Source organism: Phyllobates terribilis, unplaced genomic scaffold (genome assembly GCF_046119375.1).
Source record: "Phyllobates terribilis strain yellow unplaced genomic scaffold, ASM4611937v1 Scaffold_7__3_contigs__length_470593459, whole genome shotgun sequence".
NCBI lineage: Eukaryota > Metazoa > Chordata > Amphibia > Anura > Dendrobatidae > Phyllobates > Phyllobates terribilis.
Genome location: NW_027362767.1, coordinates 210,731,469 through 210,750,172, shown reverse-complemented (window position 1 = coordinate 210,750,172; position 18,704 = coordinate 210,731,469). Strand labels below are relative to the sequence as shown.

The 18,704-nt window shown below is 43.9% G+C and overlaps 1 protein-coding gene across 3 annotated transcripts in view; it reads right to left on the bottom strand.

The window, feature by feature from the left end:
- Positions 1-6,553: 6,553 nt before the first annotated feature.
- Positions 6,554-18,704, bottom strand: part of ASTN2 (astrotactin 2) — a 1,067,984-nt gene continuing 1,055,833 nt past the window's right edge. The window contains exon 22 of one of the 3 annotated variants that reach the window (XM_073639713.1): positions 6,554-8,494. In XM_073639713.1, the coding sequence (XP_073495814.1) occupies positions 8,257-8,494 (238 nt within the window). In that variant the 3' untranslated portion in view covers positions 6,554-8,256. The remainder of the gene's footprint in view (positions 8,495-18,704) is intronic. The other 2 variants (XM_073639715.1, XM_073639714.1) reach the window with 2 other exon arrangements.

Genomic DNA, 18,704 nt, shown 5'->3' with positions numbered 1-18,704 from the left:
GAGTTCCAGCCTAGAATGCGCATTGTCAGATAGTGGAGTCCCAGCCTAGAATGCGCATTGTCAGATAGTGGAGTCCCAGCCTAGAATGCGCATTGTCAGATAGTGGAGTCCCAGCCTAGAATGTGCATTGTTAGATAGTGGAGTCCCAGCCTAGAAGGCGCATTGTCAGATAGTGGAGTCCCAGCCTAGAAGGCGCATTGTTAGATAGTGGAGTCCCAGCCTAGAATGTGCATTGTCAGATAGTGGAGTTCCAGCCTAGAATGCGCATTGTCAGATAGTGGAGTCCCAGCCTAGAATGCGCATTGTCAGATAGTAGAGTCCCAGCCTAGAATGCGCTTTGTTAGATAGTAGAGTCCCAGCCTAGAATGCGCAATGTTAGATAGTGGAGTCCCAGCCTAGAATGCGCATTGTCAGATAGTGGATTCCCAGCCTAGAATGCCCATTGTCAGATAGTGGAGTCCCAGCCTAGAATGTGCATTGTCAGATAGTGGAGTCCCAGCCTAGAATGCGCATTGTTAGATAGTGGAGTCCCAGCTTAGAATGCGCATTGTCAGATAGAGGAGTCCGAGCCTAGAATGCGCATTGTTAGATAGTGGAGTCCCAGCCTAGAATGCGCATTGTCAGATAGTGGAGTCCCAGCCTAGAATGCGCTTTGTTAGATAGTGGAGTCCCAGCCTAGAATGCGCATTGTCAGAGAGTAGAGTCCCAGCCTAGAATGCGCATTGTCAGATAGAGGAGTCCGAGCCTAGAATGCGCATTGTTAGATAGTGGAGTCCCAGCCTAGAATGCGCATTGTCAGATAGTGGAGTCCCAGCCTAGAATGCGCTTTGTTAGATAGTGGAGTCCCAGCCTAGAATGCGCATTGTCAGATAGTGGAGTCCCAGCCTAGAATGCGCTTTGTTAGATAGTGGAGTCCCAGCCTAGAATGCGCATTGTTAGATAGAGGAGTCCCAGCCTAGAATGCGCATTGTCAGATAGTGGAGTCCCAGCCTAGAATGCGCTTTGTTAGATAGTAGAGTCCCAGCCTAGAATGAGCATTGTCAGATAGTGGAGTCCCAGCCTAGAATGTGCTTTGTTAGATAGTGGAGTCCCAGCCTAGAATGCGCATTGTTAGATAGAGGAGTCCCAGCCTAGAATGCGCATTGTCAGATAGTGGAGTCCCAGCCTAGAATGCGCATTGTTAGATAGAGGAGTCCCAGCCTAGAATGCGCATGGTTAGATAGTGGAGTCCCAGCCTAGAATGCGCATTGTGAGATAGTGGAGTCCCAGCCTAGAATGCGCATTGTCAGATAGTGGAGTCCCAGCCTAGAATGCGTATTGTCAGATAGTGGAGTCCCAGCCTAGAATGCGCATTGTCAGATAGTGGAGTCCCAGCCAAGAATGCGCATTGTCAGATAGTGGAGTCCCAGCCTAGAATGTGCATTGTCATATAGTGGAGTCCCAGCCTAGAATGCGCATTGTCAGATAGTGGAGTCCTAGCCTAGAATGCGCATTGTTAGATAGTGGAGTCCCAGCCTAGAATGTGCATTGTCATATAGTGGAGTCCCAGCCTAGAATGCGCATTGTCAGATAGTGGAGTCCCAGCCTAGAATGCGCATTGTCAGATAGTGGAGTCCCAGCCTAGAATGCGCATTGTCAGATAGTGGAGTCCCAGCCTAGAATGTGCATTGTCATATAGTGGAGTCCCAGCCTAGAATGCGCATTGTCAGATAGTGGAGTCCTAGCCTAGAATGCGCATTGTTAGATAGTGGAGTCCCAGCCTAGAATGTGCATTGTCATATAGTGGAGTCCCAGCCTAGAATGCGCATTGTCAGATAGTGGAGTCCCAGCCTAGTGTGAAGTTGCAACTCATGGTGGGGGTAAGAAGTGCCGTATGGGGAGAGCGAGCAGCGGACGTGGCTGGACAGGTGAGAGGGGAGGCATTATTTTACTTTTTCTGACCCTCTACAGGAAAGCAACATGACAGTCAGCCACGTGCCAAATTGCAGGTATCACACAAAGTAAATTACAAATATCTACATTCGGGATAATAGGGATTTTTGTACAATTCTACTAGAATTCAATTCCACTCAAATAGAATTCAGTTCCACAGAAAAAAAACTGTTGTTGTCTCCTTTCCTCATCCCCATTCTATAGTGATAATTTAGACTGAGTCTTTCAGGATTTAGGCCTCAATTCATAATTTGTGAGGTTTCTTAAGTTACTTTTCTTTTTTATATTGTGGCACTTGTTGCCGTTTTTTGGAGCCTAACTCATCAATATGGTGGACGTGATTCATGAATTTGCCACAAAGTCACAAATGGTGTTTTTTCCCTATCTCAAACTGCTTTTGGTACCAAATATCATTAAAAAAACTGCACCGAAATGTTGGCATACTTGAAAATACACCAGGTGGAGAATGGAGTGAAATTGCGCCAAATTTTGGGACTTTTCAAAAAGTCGCAATTGAAGAATAGGGAGAAAACTTCTGGGATTACTAAACTCTGTCCACAACACGGAAAAAAAAAACAACAAGTGAACATGTATAAAATAGATTAAAAAAAAAGACACAAATAAAATAATGATTTGGGTTCAAACAAAAAAAATGCACAAAACAAGATGAAAAAACAGGTTCAAAAGCAATGAGGAATTGGAGCCTCAGTAGATTTCCTAACACTAATAGTAAGTATGCAGGAAAAGTGAAATGACAGGCTGTTTTATGGTGCTGTCATGTGTCTGGGTTCAAACCCTTGAGCCTGTGCTTTGTGGTCAGCTTCCATGTCCGCTGAGCCACAGCAGATGCACCTTTTCTTCAGGCATTTAGTTTCTGTTATCCTTGCTGAAGTTTGTTTAGGGTAATGCTTTCATTTACTCATTTGTCTGCTCTATCACCTTTCTGGTGCGGTTTTATATACTTTACCCCTGCTGGTATTTCCTGCTCGTGATAGTCTCTTTTGGATGTCCAGCCATACTGCTGTAGTTTAAGCTAATTAGTGAAAGACCAGTTAGGGTTTATCTCTCCGCTGTTTATGTTCTTTACCCTGCATCTATCTTTTGTTTCTTTTACGTACGTAATCCTTTATTTTGTATTTCGTGGTTTGTTTTTCACTCACTCTGGGATCTCTTTCTATTTTAGCACACTTTCTCTTCTGTAGGTAATTAGCACTCTGCTCTGACCTCCGGTTCTTTAGGAGGAACGTGAAGCGCTCGACAGCCTTTCAGGCAGCATAGGTCAGAGTTGCCATCGTCTAGTCTGTAGTTGGTGCTATCTCAGCTCATGCAGGAACCACTAGGGATTACGGGGTCAGGATCTCTAGTCTGTACAGGAACCGGCAGGGTCAATTACCGTTTTGAGTGTGTTACCTATTTTCCTGAGTGAGTTGCTACACTATCATAAGAGGTGCTTGTCAATTTCTTCATCGTTTTGTGTTTTTTAGCGATTTCACTCATACTAATGAGTGGGGAAAAATCTGCACCAAAAACGCGTGTAAAAAATAGATAGAAAAAGCAGCAAGAAAGCGCATATTATATGCTGCATTTTTCCTGCCAAGAGATGGAGAAATGGTGCAGAAATTTCTGCACCAAATACTTAGCATGTGCACACTCCCTCACAATGTAACTTTTTATGTTATTTGCACTGTGTTGTGATCTGAAATAAGGAGACCCTTGAATAATTAACAATGAATACATTGTTTAATGGATTATCTGGAAAACATTCAAGGGAAAGACTTACCAGAATTTCAGACCTCATAAAACATCTTGACTTTCCATCCATTGTAAAATACATTTAACAAGAGTCATTTGGCGACGAAACACTTTTGTCATTTGCAATGGACGTTAATAATACACATACTATGAATTATGGAATATATTTTATCCTGCTACATGATTTTATTCCATCTAGGCCGATCCATTATTAGAGACATATTTTACAAATATAAAATGGACAAGCTGAGCCATCCTTTGTAGGACAATCATTTTGCCAGCAGTAAAAGACGCGAAGAAACATCCACACTCACATATGCAGTAGTAGTACATCATGATATTTGCTTCACACTAATAAAAGGTGAATAAAGTATCTCTGGTGATCATCATTCTAGAAGTTCTTGTGTTTTTTTTTTAGCAATGGGTTCAGATTCCATTCCATGGAAGAATAAAAAAAAGTTACATCATTTTACAAGTACAACAACAAAAAAAAATAATTCCCATTATTAACAGTCTGAATTAAAGGGGTTGTCCAGGCTTGGGATAAATGTCTGCAGTCACATAGGGGGCAATTCATTAAGGAGCTTATGGCAGAAATCTGGTGCAAACACCATAAAGTAAACCAGACACCTAATATATAGTGCCCAATCAATGGTTGTCATGTATCCGACACTGGCTTTACGATCTCAGCCTGGTGTGTTTAACCTGCGCGCACCTACCTGCCACTCACTGTCAGCGGGTAGAGACCCTGGTTAAGATTGTATAACCAGTGCCTGATACATGAATCAGATGTCAGGTTCTCTTTAATAAGTCAAAATATTTTTGCAGAAAAATATTGCAACTTTTGGTCTTTACACCCCAGTTATGCCAAAATGGCATTTCATGGGCTTGACAAATTTATTATGTTACTTCCATAACTTACTTCGATACTTAAGTAACTTACTCCAAAAATGTACCCAAGTCCCCAGCTACAGATTTTTGTCCCAAGCCTCAACAACCCCTTTAAGAAAAGCTGAGTGGGCTATCACAGCTGATCCTAAATCAGTTTTTATCACCTGATAAATCTTTTCTCAGAGGATAGTAAGCACTATAATAATGGCTTTTACCACTAACATCTAAGGAATTTTTAAATGGTGAATTCTTCGAAGTTAAGGGGCAAACTTACAAAATTTTGCACCAAACGAAACATAAAAAGAGGTGCGTGGGTTAAAAAAAACCTGCTTTCTATAAAGAATCAATGCTACTCTTGTAATTGTCCAATATTGCAGCTTAATTGTATTGACGTGATTAGGGCTGAGTTGCAATACCTGTAAATAAGAGTGGTGGGGTTTCTGAAAAAAAGCAGACCTATCTTAAGATTATAGAAAAAAACTTTCATTTTTCTTTAATTTTGTCCAGCATAGAAAGTTATGAAACTTTAAACATTACTTTATTATCGGATCTGTCTTCGTTCCTTTAAAAAAATATATATATATATATGTATGTTTGGTCCAAATCCCGGCTTTTCCCCAGTTTTATTGCTTGTGTTCAACTGCATTGATGTCAGCTCAATAGGAGTACTGATGATGGCAGTGATGGGTCAGCCCCTGTCTCTTCCTCAGGGTGTTGTGCTTATCAGAATAATCTACTGCAGCCGCTTATCCCCAGAGTTAGTGACACAGGTGCTGACCCATCACTGCCATCATCTGTACTTCTAATGAGTATGCCGTGCTATAAATGCAGCTACAGGCAGGCAAATAGACTGAGAAAAAGCCGGGGCTTGGAAGCTATTTACATGCAATTATATTGTACAGGAATGAAAGCCAATCCCCTAATAAAGTGATTTGCAAAGTTTCACAGCTTTCCATGCTGGAAAAAAAATATAAAAAAACTAAAAGTTTAGCTACTCTGTATTATTTGGAAATTAAAGAGGACCTATCGGTTCTGAGAAAAGCTCGGGAAGTTATAGTAGATGGAAACATAAGAAGTTTTTCAAATACATGTCATTAACAAATCAGATGATTTCTCTCAGTATTCCGGCAAAGCAGGTTTTAATTTTACTTTACCGTTGTGAGCTCAAAATTTGGTGAGATTCTCAACTCTGGGACGTTCCAATTGTACCAGCTGAAAGAGGAGGAGCTGATTCTATAGAGCATTTGAATGGTAAATGGAGCCTTGTGCTTAGGACTTTGGACGACCTAATCAATTCGCCTGTTTTGTCAAATCTCAAGTCAGTTGAATACAATTGTCTCATAAATTCACCTAAACAGATTTACAAATGTGATGGATCATTTAACCAGTGCATCCCAATGAACAATGAATCAGAGAAGTGCAAATAAGGCAAAAACTTTCCTTTCAATCAGGAACCTGAACTTTTACTTCATGCTGAATATTCTAATATATCAAAATAAACAATTAATTTTAATTAATAAAATGTCCCTGTATGGACATTGATGGAAAATGATGTAGCTTATTCTAAAGGGGCTAATCTGCTAAAAGGTAGACACAACTGCTGATAAAGGGTTAATTTGCTAAAAGGAGGACACAACTGCTGGTAAAGGGTTATTCTGCTAAAAAGAGAACACAACTGCTGGTAAAGGGTTAATCTACTAAAAGGTGGACACTAGTGATGAGTGAGTATGTTTTGTTAACCCTTTCGCAGAGTATGCTCGGGCGAACGCCGAGTATTTACAGCGTGCTCGGTGATATGTTTGAATCACTCCCGTGTGCATGATTTGCGACTGTTTGACAGCTTTAATACATGTGAGGAATGTTTGCTTCTTACACATTCCTCACATGTATTAAAGCTGTCAAACAGTCGCAAATCATGCACACTGGAGTGATTCAAACATATCACCGAGCACGCTGTAAATACTCGGTGCTCGCCGGAGTATACTTGGCGAAAGGGTTAAAAAAAACATACTCGCTCATCACTAGTGGACACAGCTACTGATAAAGGGTTAATTAGCTAAAAGGAGGATACAACTGCTGGTAAAGGGTTAATCTGCTAAAAGGAAGACATAACTGCTGGTAAAGGGTTATTCTGCTAAAAGGAGGAAACAACTGCTGGTAAAAGGGTTATTCTGCTAAAAGGTGGACACCACTATAAGTAAAGGGGTAATCTACTAAAAGGAGAAAACAACTGCCGGTAAAGGGTTAATCTGCTAAAAGGTGGACACAACTACAGGTAAAGGGTTAATCTGCTAAAATGAGGACACAACTGCTGGTAAAGGGTTATTCTGCTAAATGGAGGACACAACTGCTGGTAAAGGGTTAATCTGAGTCTTTTATTACATACTGTATAGAGCTAGCAGCAGCCAAACCACACAGAGAAGAAGGCTGTGGGATTAGAATTCATCTATACTGCTGATTCTATCCTTCTCATCCTATGGATCCATAATACACAGGGTTCCATCTTACATATATACGTACATTCAGCATGAAGAATCTCTCCTGCCTTACTTACATGCAGCACCATCCCACACAGTGATAACTTTCAGCTCAGAAGCAGGAAGTCTTACATAGCTGTTAAAATAGTGAGAAAGTGGAGAGCCTGAGTTGAGTGGAATTCAGTTTCATTTTCACTAAATTAATGAGAAAACGTTTTAATTTCCCTAATTAAATGTTTGTAAAAGGTTTAGACCTTGTCTTAGTTTACTCTATAAGGTTTACCAATAGGTGATAGATCCTCTTTAAGGATAAACTTTAAATCTATGACCATCATAAGATTCTGACTCAATAGTAGATTTCCATAAATCATATCTTTTTTTGACAAAAGAACTTCATTGAAATACATTTTTTTTCAATCCGAATGGATATAGCCTTTCCATTATTTCATATAGCAGCAACTATTTGTTAGTTAAAAAACCTTAACATTAAAAATCCATATAATTTCACCAGGTTTCTTTCCATAGATCAATACTATCAGTTGATATTCATTAATTTTACTCTTTATTCAATGGATATAGTTTTCAAACAATGTTTTGTTTCTTCAGAAATCAGTTTAGAGTTTTTTGCATCCTGATTTCCATCTTCTTTTCTCTTCTTCTGTTCCTCATAATTATCCAATGCTTCATTAGTCCATCATCTTAGTTTCTGTGATATCTGGAACACTTAACACTTAATGAAGTGAATACAGTTATATGAGCACTGTGACAGTGTACACAAAGTACATATCGTAATAAGAAGTTTAATGCATACAGATTGTTGGACAATACGCACGAAAAATGAGCAGGTTAAGTGACCTATAAAAGCAAGAAAAATATAAAAGTCCCTGCATCATTTCCACATTAATTGGAAAACCAAAAGGGAAACTAAAAAGATTAAACTGGGAACATCTCCAAGGAGCGAGTTGTAGAGCAGTGCCTTGCTGGTACTCTTCTTGGGTTTCCAAACAAAAAATGCATTAAAAAAACCTTGTCTCTGCCAAGGAACGTTTTTATAAATGGATATGAGTTTTCATAGCACCTTATCTGTCCTTAGTTTATAAAAGTAGCTATGATTGGTTTCTTGGCTGCTCGTGACATAACGCTGGCATGACCATTAATTCTCTTCCGAAAACATCTCGAAGAAGTTAGAGATTCTTCAGCGCGCTCATCGTCCTTTCGAATCTCCGTACGTATTGCGAGGCATGGATACCATTTTCTCTTCGCATGTGAATTTGTTGTCCCTCAAAATGCTATACAAAACTAAACCTGATGTTCGAAGGTCTTCGCTGTGACAGATTAGGTATGGAATGTTGTCTATCCTGCGTTGGATGTGTGCGCTTCGCAGGAGTCCAGAACAATGGCTGCTTACTTTTTCTAGTCTTCTAAGAACCAAGTGGGCTTTCCTAAAAAAGAAAAAGAAAAAAAGAGCGTAGAATTTTATTAATCTGATTTTAAATTCAAAATGTACAAAAATATAGTGCCCTAATAAATGCAGTATGTTCTATTAATTCATTATAAATTCAACTTCACATTTTTATTATTTGCCGAGAACTATCAACTCAGCCTTTGCCGCTGTACAGAGTCCTACAAGGCTCCTCAGCTTATGGAAGATCAATTCCCCCCAAGATTATTTTTTCCAATTAATTAACATATACAGAATAAAGCTGTGCAATTATGCTCCTCACTATGGTGTCAAGTTTTGCAACTTAGGACAGAAGTTCTTTGTTTCCCACTTCCCACCTTTGCTTGAATAACCCTTGGGTCAATTTCTTATTCATTCTGAGTAGTGTTGAGCGAGTATGTTCTATTAATCCTTTCGCCGAGTATGCTCGGGCGAGCAGCGAGTATTTACAGCTGCTCGATGATATGGTTGAATCGCTCCCGTGTGCATGATTTGTGACTGTTTGACAGCTTTATTACATGAGAGGAATGTGTAAGAAATAGACATTCCTCACATGTAATAAAGCTGTCAAACAGTTGCAAATCATGCACACGGGAGCGATTCAACAATATCACCGAGCAGCTGTAAATACTCGGAGCTCGCCCGAGCATACTCGGACAGAACATACTCGCTCAACCCTAATTCTGAGCAATCATCTTCTAATCGGAGAAGTCCAGTAATAGTTTTTCCACCCAGTATCAAGGTTTGAATCCCATTCTCTAAAATTGCCTGATCAGTTTCTGGATGTAAGTCTTACAATTCTGCTAAAGGGGTTCTGAATGGTCAGAAACCCAAGGAAGATATCATCTAGAGTTATATAGGAAAAACAATGGATATCCCTTGTTCACCCTGCAAGATGTAGGAAATAAAGGCACTAAATTCCACAAAGGGGCTAGCAGAAAAAGATTGCTTAAAGAAGCACTCCCATTAGGGTTTTTATTCGTTGAATATGTGTATATGTACATGTAATGTAGTATATTAATACACTCACCTACTACTGCTTTCTCCGGGATCCAGCGCTGTTCTTCTCCTCTTCTCAGTGATGTCCCTGCTTTTCAGACTCTCTTGGTCACACTTCATTCTGCGTGACCCGGAAGTGACTTTTACAATGTAAGTCTATAGAGCGTCAGAACTAGAGAATTAGACTGTAAAAGACATTTCCATCTCACGCATAGAGTGAGTCAGAGTCTGAAGAGCGGTGACATCACTGAGACAAGGAGAAGAACGGCCCTGGATCCCGGAGAGAGCAGGAGTAGGTGAGTATATTAATATAGTCACACTACATTACACGAACATATACATACATTTAATGAATAAAAAACTTAATGGGAGTGCTTTCTTAATTATATATGAACATAAAAAGAAATTAAAGAAGTATAAAAAATGTATAAACTGTTACGTGGTGAATTAAAATATGATAAGATAATATCTCTAAAAACGCATTTCAGGGAGACGAAGTCCCCTTTATCAAGCTAAAAAGAGGTAATCTAATAACCTAAATTTAGGCAACCGGTATCTTCATCTTGTGCCATAAGACCATTCTTGCGAATTCTGGATTTTTTGGAGCTAATTTATACTGGATGTAGCTTAAAGAAGTTGTCTGAGACTTTTACATTGACGGCTTAATTTTGGGATAGGTCATAAATATCTGATCGTTGGGGAGGAGACACCCGGCATCCATTTTTTGGTGCCATCCGGAAGTGCTCATTGCAGAGCCGCACAGCAGAACTCCGTCAACTATATAGTGGCCAAAACAATAGGGGCAGGGTGTGCAGTACCCAGCCGCGACCACTATATAGTTGATGGAGCTGTGCTGTGCAGTTATGCAACTGATCACTTCTGGCTGTCGCAGGCACTGGGAACAGCTGATCAGTCGGAGTACCAGGTGTCGCAACCGAACCAGTCAGATGTTGATGATCTATCCTAATGATAGGCCATCAATGAAAAAAGTCTTGTGCAACGCATCCAAGGTAGGTAATTTTTTTTTTTTTTTAACTTTTATTACTCTTTCTTAAACGGAGAGGCTAGTCTAGGCAGGTAGGCACGCGCTAGCTGTTGGGAAGGCACAGCTCTTGATGCAGTTTTATAAATGCCGCACAGTTCTTTCTGAGGCTGCAGTAATATTTGGTTTAGTAACATAATAAACCCCTTCCCAAAAAAGTGATTTTCCATTTTTGCGCTTTAATTTTTTTCTTCCTCTTCTTCCAAAAGCCGTAACTTTTTTATTTTTCTTTCAACATAGCCACATGAGGGCTTGTTTTTTGCGAGACGAGTTTTACTTTCGAATGACGTCATTCTTTTTACCATGCAATGTATTTTAAAATGGGAATAAAATCCCAAGTGCAGCGAAATTGCGGTAATTTTTTGCGTTTGGTTTTTATGGAGTTCATTATGCGGTAAAAATTACCTAAAAGTTTGGTTTTCCAGGTCAATATTATCAAACATGCATACGTTTTTTTTTAATTAGGTGATTAAAAAAAATGTGGAAATCATAAATTCTGGCCAAATTGTCTTGCTGTTTTTCAAGACTCATAACGTTTTTATTTTTTGGTTAGTGGAGCTGTGTGAGGACTTGTTTTTTGAGTGGCGATGCTTTCATTGATCCCATTTTAGTGTAGATACATTTTCATTGCTTCTTATTGCATTTTTAGTTGTTGCTGAGGCCAAAAAAACTAAATTCTAACGTTATGAATTTTTCTCTCATTATGTCGTTTACCGATCAGATTAAATCATTTGATGTTTTGATAGATCTAACTTTTATGGATGTGGCGTTATCACAAATGTGTATTTTTTTTTTAGAATTTTTTCATTTCTAATTAGGATAAAAGGGCGATTTGAACTTTTATATTTTTTTTTCATCATTTTAAAAATTTTTTTTTTTTACATTTTTTACTGTTTTTAATAGTCTCCTTAGGGGACTATAATCTGTGATTGTCAGATCACTTGTACCATATACTATAATACCATTGAATTATACTGTACAGTGAAAATCATAGAAGAACCATAATGACCCTCGGCTGTCATGGCATCACATCGGGGGGCTGATAGGAGCTTAGAATGTCGCGCCCCCAGGGCTACCTGCTGTAACTACCCCTCTCAGAGATTTACAGAGGCATTTAATAGGTTAACAGCTGCAGGCGGAGCTCAGCTCCACCCACGCCTATTGTAGGCAGATGATGGCCTAATAACACAGCCATCATCTGCCAGGAAAGATGCAAGTTCAGCTCCTGAGCCCGCATTAAAGAAGCAGACCTGACATCATATGTATATTTTTATGTTATATTGGGTTCAGCTGACAAAAAAAGGAATGTGTAGAAACATTTTCAATGTGGGGGAGGAATTGCCCTTCACATGCTGAGAGTTGGTCTTTCTCGTGAGACCCGGGCAATTTCCTCATTTTGTGCTCTGCCTAATGAGGCGCCGGCAGTTTTTTTGAAGCCTTATTATAAGGTATTTTAACAATTCTGCAGAATTCAAGATGTAGTGAATTTTGCACAAAGCTACTGGATAAGCACCAGTTTACCTGCCAATCAATGCTCCTGAAGGCATTTTTCATTTAATGCCTTCAAAAATACTTTTTTTTTCATTAATATGTATGAAAAATAAACATTTACTAAATATCATAATATGGTCTAGGAACTAACAAAACAACACTAATTAAGGATCAGTAAGTGACATGATAATCTCCACTGATAATTAGTATAATCAGTCACTAAAACCAAAGCCATGGAGATTTATAGTTGTGACGTTCCTCATTTGCTACCATTTGACACATAATTACAGTATTGAATAAATTAATAGTTTCTGTCTGTAAGTCAAACAATTAGCAACTGGGTTGATCAAATACTTGGGTTATAAACCTGTAATAGATCGCCACTGATTACAAACCATAGAAAATGGGCCTAGAAGGGCGGTATATGATAAAGAGTTTCAAAGAACATTAAAAGGTTATTCCCAAGATACAAAGTTATAACCTATCCACTGTGGAGGGTATAATTTACTGGTCATGCTGGTCTGACCCGTGTGGTCACCAGAGATCTCAAAAATGGGGCTCCAGTCAAGGAACCAAGCTCTACAGAGTTCTGTCTAGAATGAAGAGCATGCTCGACCTCAACTCCATTCATTGTCTATGAGACTGAGGGTTCCCGGCGTCGGACTCCCAGCCATCAGTAAGTTATCCCCTATTCAATGAATGAAGAATAACTTATGATCTAGGAGCAGTCCTTTAACCACTTAGTGCAATATAATGTACCTGATTACAGGGGTGATCACTAGTGTTGAGCGAGCACTAAAATGCTCGGGTGCTCGAAGCTCAGTCCGAGCTCACCGTGATACTCGGGTGCTCGGCCCGAGCAACGAGCCGAATGTTAGTCTATGGGAGACCCGAGCATTTTTGTGGCGGCACCCCCAGCAGTCGGTAGAAAGCCTAAAAAGTGCCCAAAACAATAGTGACAGTGTTCAAATGACATGGGGACAGCATGGGGATCGCCCCAGGAAGCATTTTTGACCCCCAGGTCACTGCTGTCAACAACGTGGCCAGAGGTATTAAGCCACTTTTACGGGCTCACAATAAAACATACAAAAACGAAACTGAAACGGTTTTCCTGTGAAATATGTTAAGGAACATCCTTTCCAGGGTAAAGACTTGTTTATAAGGTAAAATAAATAAAAAAAAAACAAAAATACTCCTCCACACCTTGGGCTATGTTCACAAGTAGCATTTTTTATGTGTTTTTGCACTTTTGTATTGCTTTCAACCGTGACAAATGCATTCACCGGGAAAAGTCATTTTAACATTTTACAACCTTATCTGGCCATGTGCTGTGTGACACATGCATACAGTGCTGAAAAGACATGGGAACAGCATGGAGAAGACCCCTGGAAGCATCTCTGACACCCAGGTCACTGCCTAAAAGTGTGCCCATCATAAGTGATCCTTGCCGCATCAGAAGATGCAGACTTGCAACTATCCCCGAGCAAGTCCTTGTCCCAGGGCAGTGTTCAATTGTACCTCCCCCATTCCTTGCAATGCAAGCGCAAGTATGCAGCCTGCCATCCACCCACTCCCAGGCTGCAATACCATACTGCTTGCTTGCACTTGAAATAGGGCCTTTTATGCATGTGGAGGCGGAATCTGGCCACCACGTCATGGCTGCATCGGCAGCCTGGTATCCATACTCAGTCCCCAGCCGCCCGGCGGCCGGGTGTCCACGCTTGGTCCTCAGCCACCAGGGGGCGGCTGGGTGTCCATACTCGGTCCCCAGCCGCCCCACGGCCGGGTGCCCACACACGGTCCTCAGCCGCCTGGGAGCGGCCGGGTGTCCATAAACGGTCCCCAGCCGCCCCTATTTGAAGGACAGCCTAACCACAAACACGTGGACAAGTGAATGTGGCCATGGATGGTCCATCTGACTGACGCCTTCACACTGGGTTAATATTGTGGAAGCCGGGACACAGTTGTACACTGGGATGCAACACGTCCTCCAGACATAGAGGATTGCAGGTCCTGGGTCAATCAGGCTTCAACACAAAGTTCAGAAGGTAGACAGCAGCAGTGGTCGGCCTCCTACACAAAGAGTAAATTATTCATAATCATGAGGCCATCCATCTCCTTAGCTTTCTGTTCCTTGGAATGCAAGCGCATGTATGTAGTAGCGGCTAGGCCTGAGGTGGTCAGCGTTTTGGCGCATATCCTACCTCCTCCGAGGATTGCTGGATGTTTTCCTGCTACTATCCCAGTTCTATGACTCCCGTTAAAACAAAGCTTCAGGTGACGAATGATGGATGAGGTGGTGGTAAAGGAGAAAGAGCAGGAGGAACAGGGACCATTCACATCAATATCAGGCCAGTCAACCACACATGTCTTGTAGGATATGTTTCTGTGCCAAAAGGAGCTGTTCGGCTACACCATTATAGGGCATACAGTGAGTGCAATGCCTACCAAAAATTTCGAGGCACTCCAATGCCCCTTGGAAGTGACATGGAGGACAGAGGGCCTTAACTAAACCGTTTTTTCCATTTATAGCAACTGGGTCTCCTGTACACTGTTGGCCTAAGCAGTGAATGGAAGGCTTTCCAAAAATTATGAGGAACTGCAATGCCCCTTGAAACAGACGTGGATTACAGCGTACTAAAAACCTTCTACCTATTATTGGGGAGTGGGTCTCCCTTAGAGTTCGCCTATGCACTGAAAAGCAAAAACTGACTAAAATTAGGAGGAAATGCAATGCCCATTGGAAGAGTCGTGGAGGTTAGAGTTAATTAAAAACAACATTTCAATGCCCCTTGGAAGAGCTGTGGAGTTCAGAATGGTTTAACAAGAAGGTTTTAATGCCCCTTGGAAGAGTGATGGAGGTCACAGTAGCTTAACAAGACGGTTTTAATGCCCCTTGGAAGAAACGTGGAGGTCACAGTAGCTTAACAAGACGGTTTTAATGCCCCTTGGAAGAGATGTGGAGGTCACAGTAGCTCAACAAGACAGTTTTAATGCCCCTTGGAAGAGCTATGGAGTTCAGAGTGGTTTAACAAGACGGTTTTAATGCCCCTTGGAAGAGTGGTGGAGGTCACAGTAGCTTAACAAGATGGTTTTAATGCCCCTTGGAAGAGACGTGGAGGTCACTGTAGCGCCGGCGTCCCTGCCCTCTGCTAGGCAGGGACGCTGTTCCCCTCACCCCTCTGCTCCGAGCCCGGTGTCCTCCTCCCGCTCTGCTGGCAGCGTGCGCTCCTTCCCGGCCACTGTGCTTAGGGCGCGCGCGCGCGCTCCCTCCCTCTTAAAGGGGCCGCGCGCGCCGTCCTAAGGAGTCCCCGGCCAATGGCCGGAGGACTTCACCATATATAAGGCACCTCCTCCAAAATGGAGGTGCCCAAGCAATGTTGTTGCACTGTTCACTACTCTGCTTCAGCCCTCAGGTCCCGTTGCCAGTTACCTGCCAGATTCCTGCCAGTTTGCTGTCTGATTCCTGCCTGATATTCTGCTTACCTGCCTGCTAGCCTGAGGTCCGACGGTCTGCCTACCGACTCCTGTCAGTCTGTCTAAGGACCAGCTTGCCCGCTCACCTGGGAGCGCTCCTCTGCTACCTGCCTGCTAGCCTGAGGTCCGACGGTCTGCCCTCCAACTCCTGTCAGTCTGTCTATGGACCAGCTTGCCCGCTCACCTGGGAGCGCACACCTGTTACCTGCCTGCTAGCCTACCTGGAGGCTCCGCCGTCACGTGCTGTGACTACCTGCCATTCCAGAGACTCCTGCCCGCTCACCTGGGAGCACACATCAACCATCTGCCTGCTAGCCTACCTGGAGGCTCTGCCATCACAGGTCGTACCTACCCTTTACCCAGAGACTGCCCCGGTCACTTGCCGTGACCTCCTGCCCGTTCATCCAGAGACTGCCCCGGTCACTTGCCGTGACCTCCTGACCGTTCATCCAGAGACTGCCCCGGTCACTTGCCGTGATCTCCTGCCCGTTCATCCAGAGACTGCCCCGGTCACTTGCCGTGACCTCCAGCCCGTTCACTCAGAGACTGTCCCGGTCACCTGCTGTGACTGCCTGCCCGTCTTCCCTGGTCGCCACCCGCTCCCTTACAAGGACCGCCCCCTTGTATAGTAGCTCAGAGGTTCCGCCTCCCAGACCCGTTACAGTTTGCTCGGGTCATGGAACCCGGTGGCACCCAAGCTCCCTCACTCTCGGACCTGTGTCATGAACTGTCCCGTCAGAGGTCCCAACAGGAGTCCATCCTGGGTCACCTGCGGAATGTCAATACTCGCCTGGACACTCTGACTGCTCCACCAGCAACCACCGCCAGAGCCATGACTCGCAATCCGGCAGCTCCGCTGCCCACCAATACTATGGTTTCCTACCCCGGACCCCGGCTTTCCGCACCTCCTCGCTTCGGAGGCGACTCCGCTCAGGCTCGGGGCTTTATAAATCAGTGCACCCTGCACTTTGAACTCCTGTCCCACCAGTTTAACTCCGACCGGGCCAAAATTGCCTTCATCATGTCCCATCTCACCGGGGAGGCCCTGGCCTGGCTAAATCCTCTATGGGAGAGAGGAGACCCCCTGGTGTCCGACTTGCCTGCCTTTCTCACGGCTTTCCGGAAAGTCTTCGACGAACCTGGACGGAAGACCTCATCCGCATCATCTCTGCTACGCCTCCGTCAGGGAAGTCTCACCGTGGGCCAATATGCCATACGGTTCCGTACCCTTGCCTCGGAGCTGGCCTGGGATAACGACGCTCTGGTATCTGTCTTCTGGGAGGGTCTGTCCGGCCGTATTAAAGATGAACTTGCCGGTCGAGACATTCCTACCACTCTCGATGACCTAATAACTCTTGCCACCCGGATTGACCTACGGTTCCAGGAGCGTGCCAAAGAAGTCACCCGTGAGAGGAGGTTTCCACGTCTAGCTCCTACTTTTCAGAAATCCGTCACTCCCTCCGTTTCTCCCCAGGTACACTCTCCTGAGCCTATGCAGGTCGACCAGACCAAGATGGTCAAAACCCGTCAGGACTTACGCCGTGCCGAGGGGAGCTGCTTCTACTGTGGCAGTAAGGAGCACCGGATCCGTACCTGCCCGGAGAGGTCGGGAAACGCCTGTGTCTAGGTTCGCTCAGAGAGGTCGACCTAGACAAGAATAAATCCTCTCCATCTCTGCTGCTGTCAGTCTCAATTATCTGCGGGGAGAATCGTTATTTCGAACTAGCCCAACTTGACTCTGGAGCGGCCGGGAATCTTATTTCACAGGCCCTGGTAGAAAAATACCGCATTCCCACCAAACCTCTGGCTATACCATTATCTGTCGCTGCTGTGGATGGGGGCCTCTTACCACGTCCCATCCAACTCATCACCGAATCCGTAACTCTGCAGGTGGGAATGCTGCATTCTGAGAGCATCTCTTTTCATGTTCTGCCTGGACTCTCTCACGCCCTCTTACTAGGTCTACCTTGGCTCCAGAGACATGCACCCGTGCTTGACTGGCAGACCGGCGAAGTCCTTCACTGGGGACAGGACTGTCATAAGACTTGTTTGGTTCCTGTTCATCCCGCCCGTCCTTCTCCTACCCCAACTAATCTACCTGGACTTCCGATTCCCTATTGGTCATTTGCTGATGTCTTTAATAAAAAGGAGGCAGAGACATTACCCCCTCATAGACCATACGACTGTCCTATCGACCTGTTACCCGGTACTACGCCTCCCCGTGGGCGTATTTACCCATTGTCCGCTGCTGAGACCCGGTCGATGTCCGAATATATTGAGGAGAATTTGGCCAGGGGATTCATCCGGAAATCTACCTCCCCGGCGGGAGCAGGCTTCTTTTTCGTAAAAAAGAAGGACGGCTCTCTCCGTCCCTGTATAGACTATAGAGGCCTTAACCAGATCACGGTGAAGAATAAGTACCCCCTTCCGCTCATTCCAGAATTATTTGATCGTCTGAGGGGGGCTAGAATCTTCACCAAACTGGACCTCCGTGGGGCGTACAACCTGGTCCGTATCCGTCAAGGGGATGAATGGAAGACTGCATTCAACACCCGGGACGGCCACTATGAATATCTGGTAATGCCCTTTGGTCTCTGTAACGCTCCTGCCGTCTTTCAAGAGTTGGTCAATGACATCTTCCGGGACCTTCTCTACTCCTGCGTAGTGGTGTACCTGGACGACATCTTGGTCTTCTCTCCGGATCTCCAGACTCACCGGAGAGACGTTCGTCAGGTCCTGCTCAGGCTCAGGCAGAATCACCTCTTCGCTAAATATGAGAAGTGCCTCTTTGAGCAGACCTCGCTTCCGTTTTTGGGCTACATTATTTCTCAGACCGGCCTTCGAATGGATCCAGAGAAACTGTCTGCCATCGAGAAATGGCCCCGACCGGAGGGGTTGAAGGCCATTCAGCGGTTCCTGGGCTTCGCCAACTACTACCGCCTCTTCATTCCGCACTTCTCTTCCCGGACTGCCCCAATTTCCGCGCTCACCCGTAAGGGCACTAATCCCAGAGAGTGGCCGCCCGAAGCAGAGGAGGCCTTTCTTTCCTTAAAACAGGCCTTCTCTTCCGCCCCGGTGCTGCATCGCCCAGATGGCAACAAGCAGTTCTTCCTGGAGGTTGACGCCTCCTCCTCTGGAGCCGGAGCGGTACTTACCCAAAAATCATCTTCCGGGAGAATGGTAACTTGTGGCTTCTTCTCCA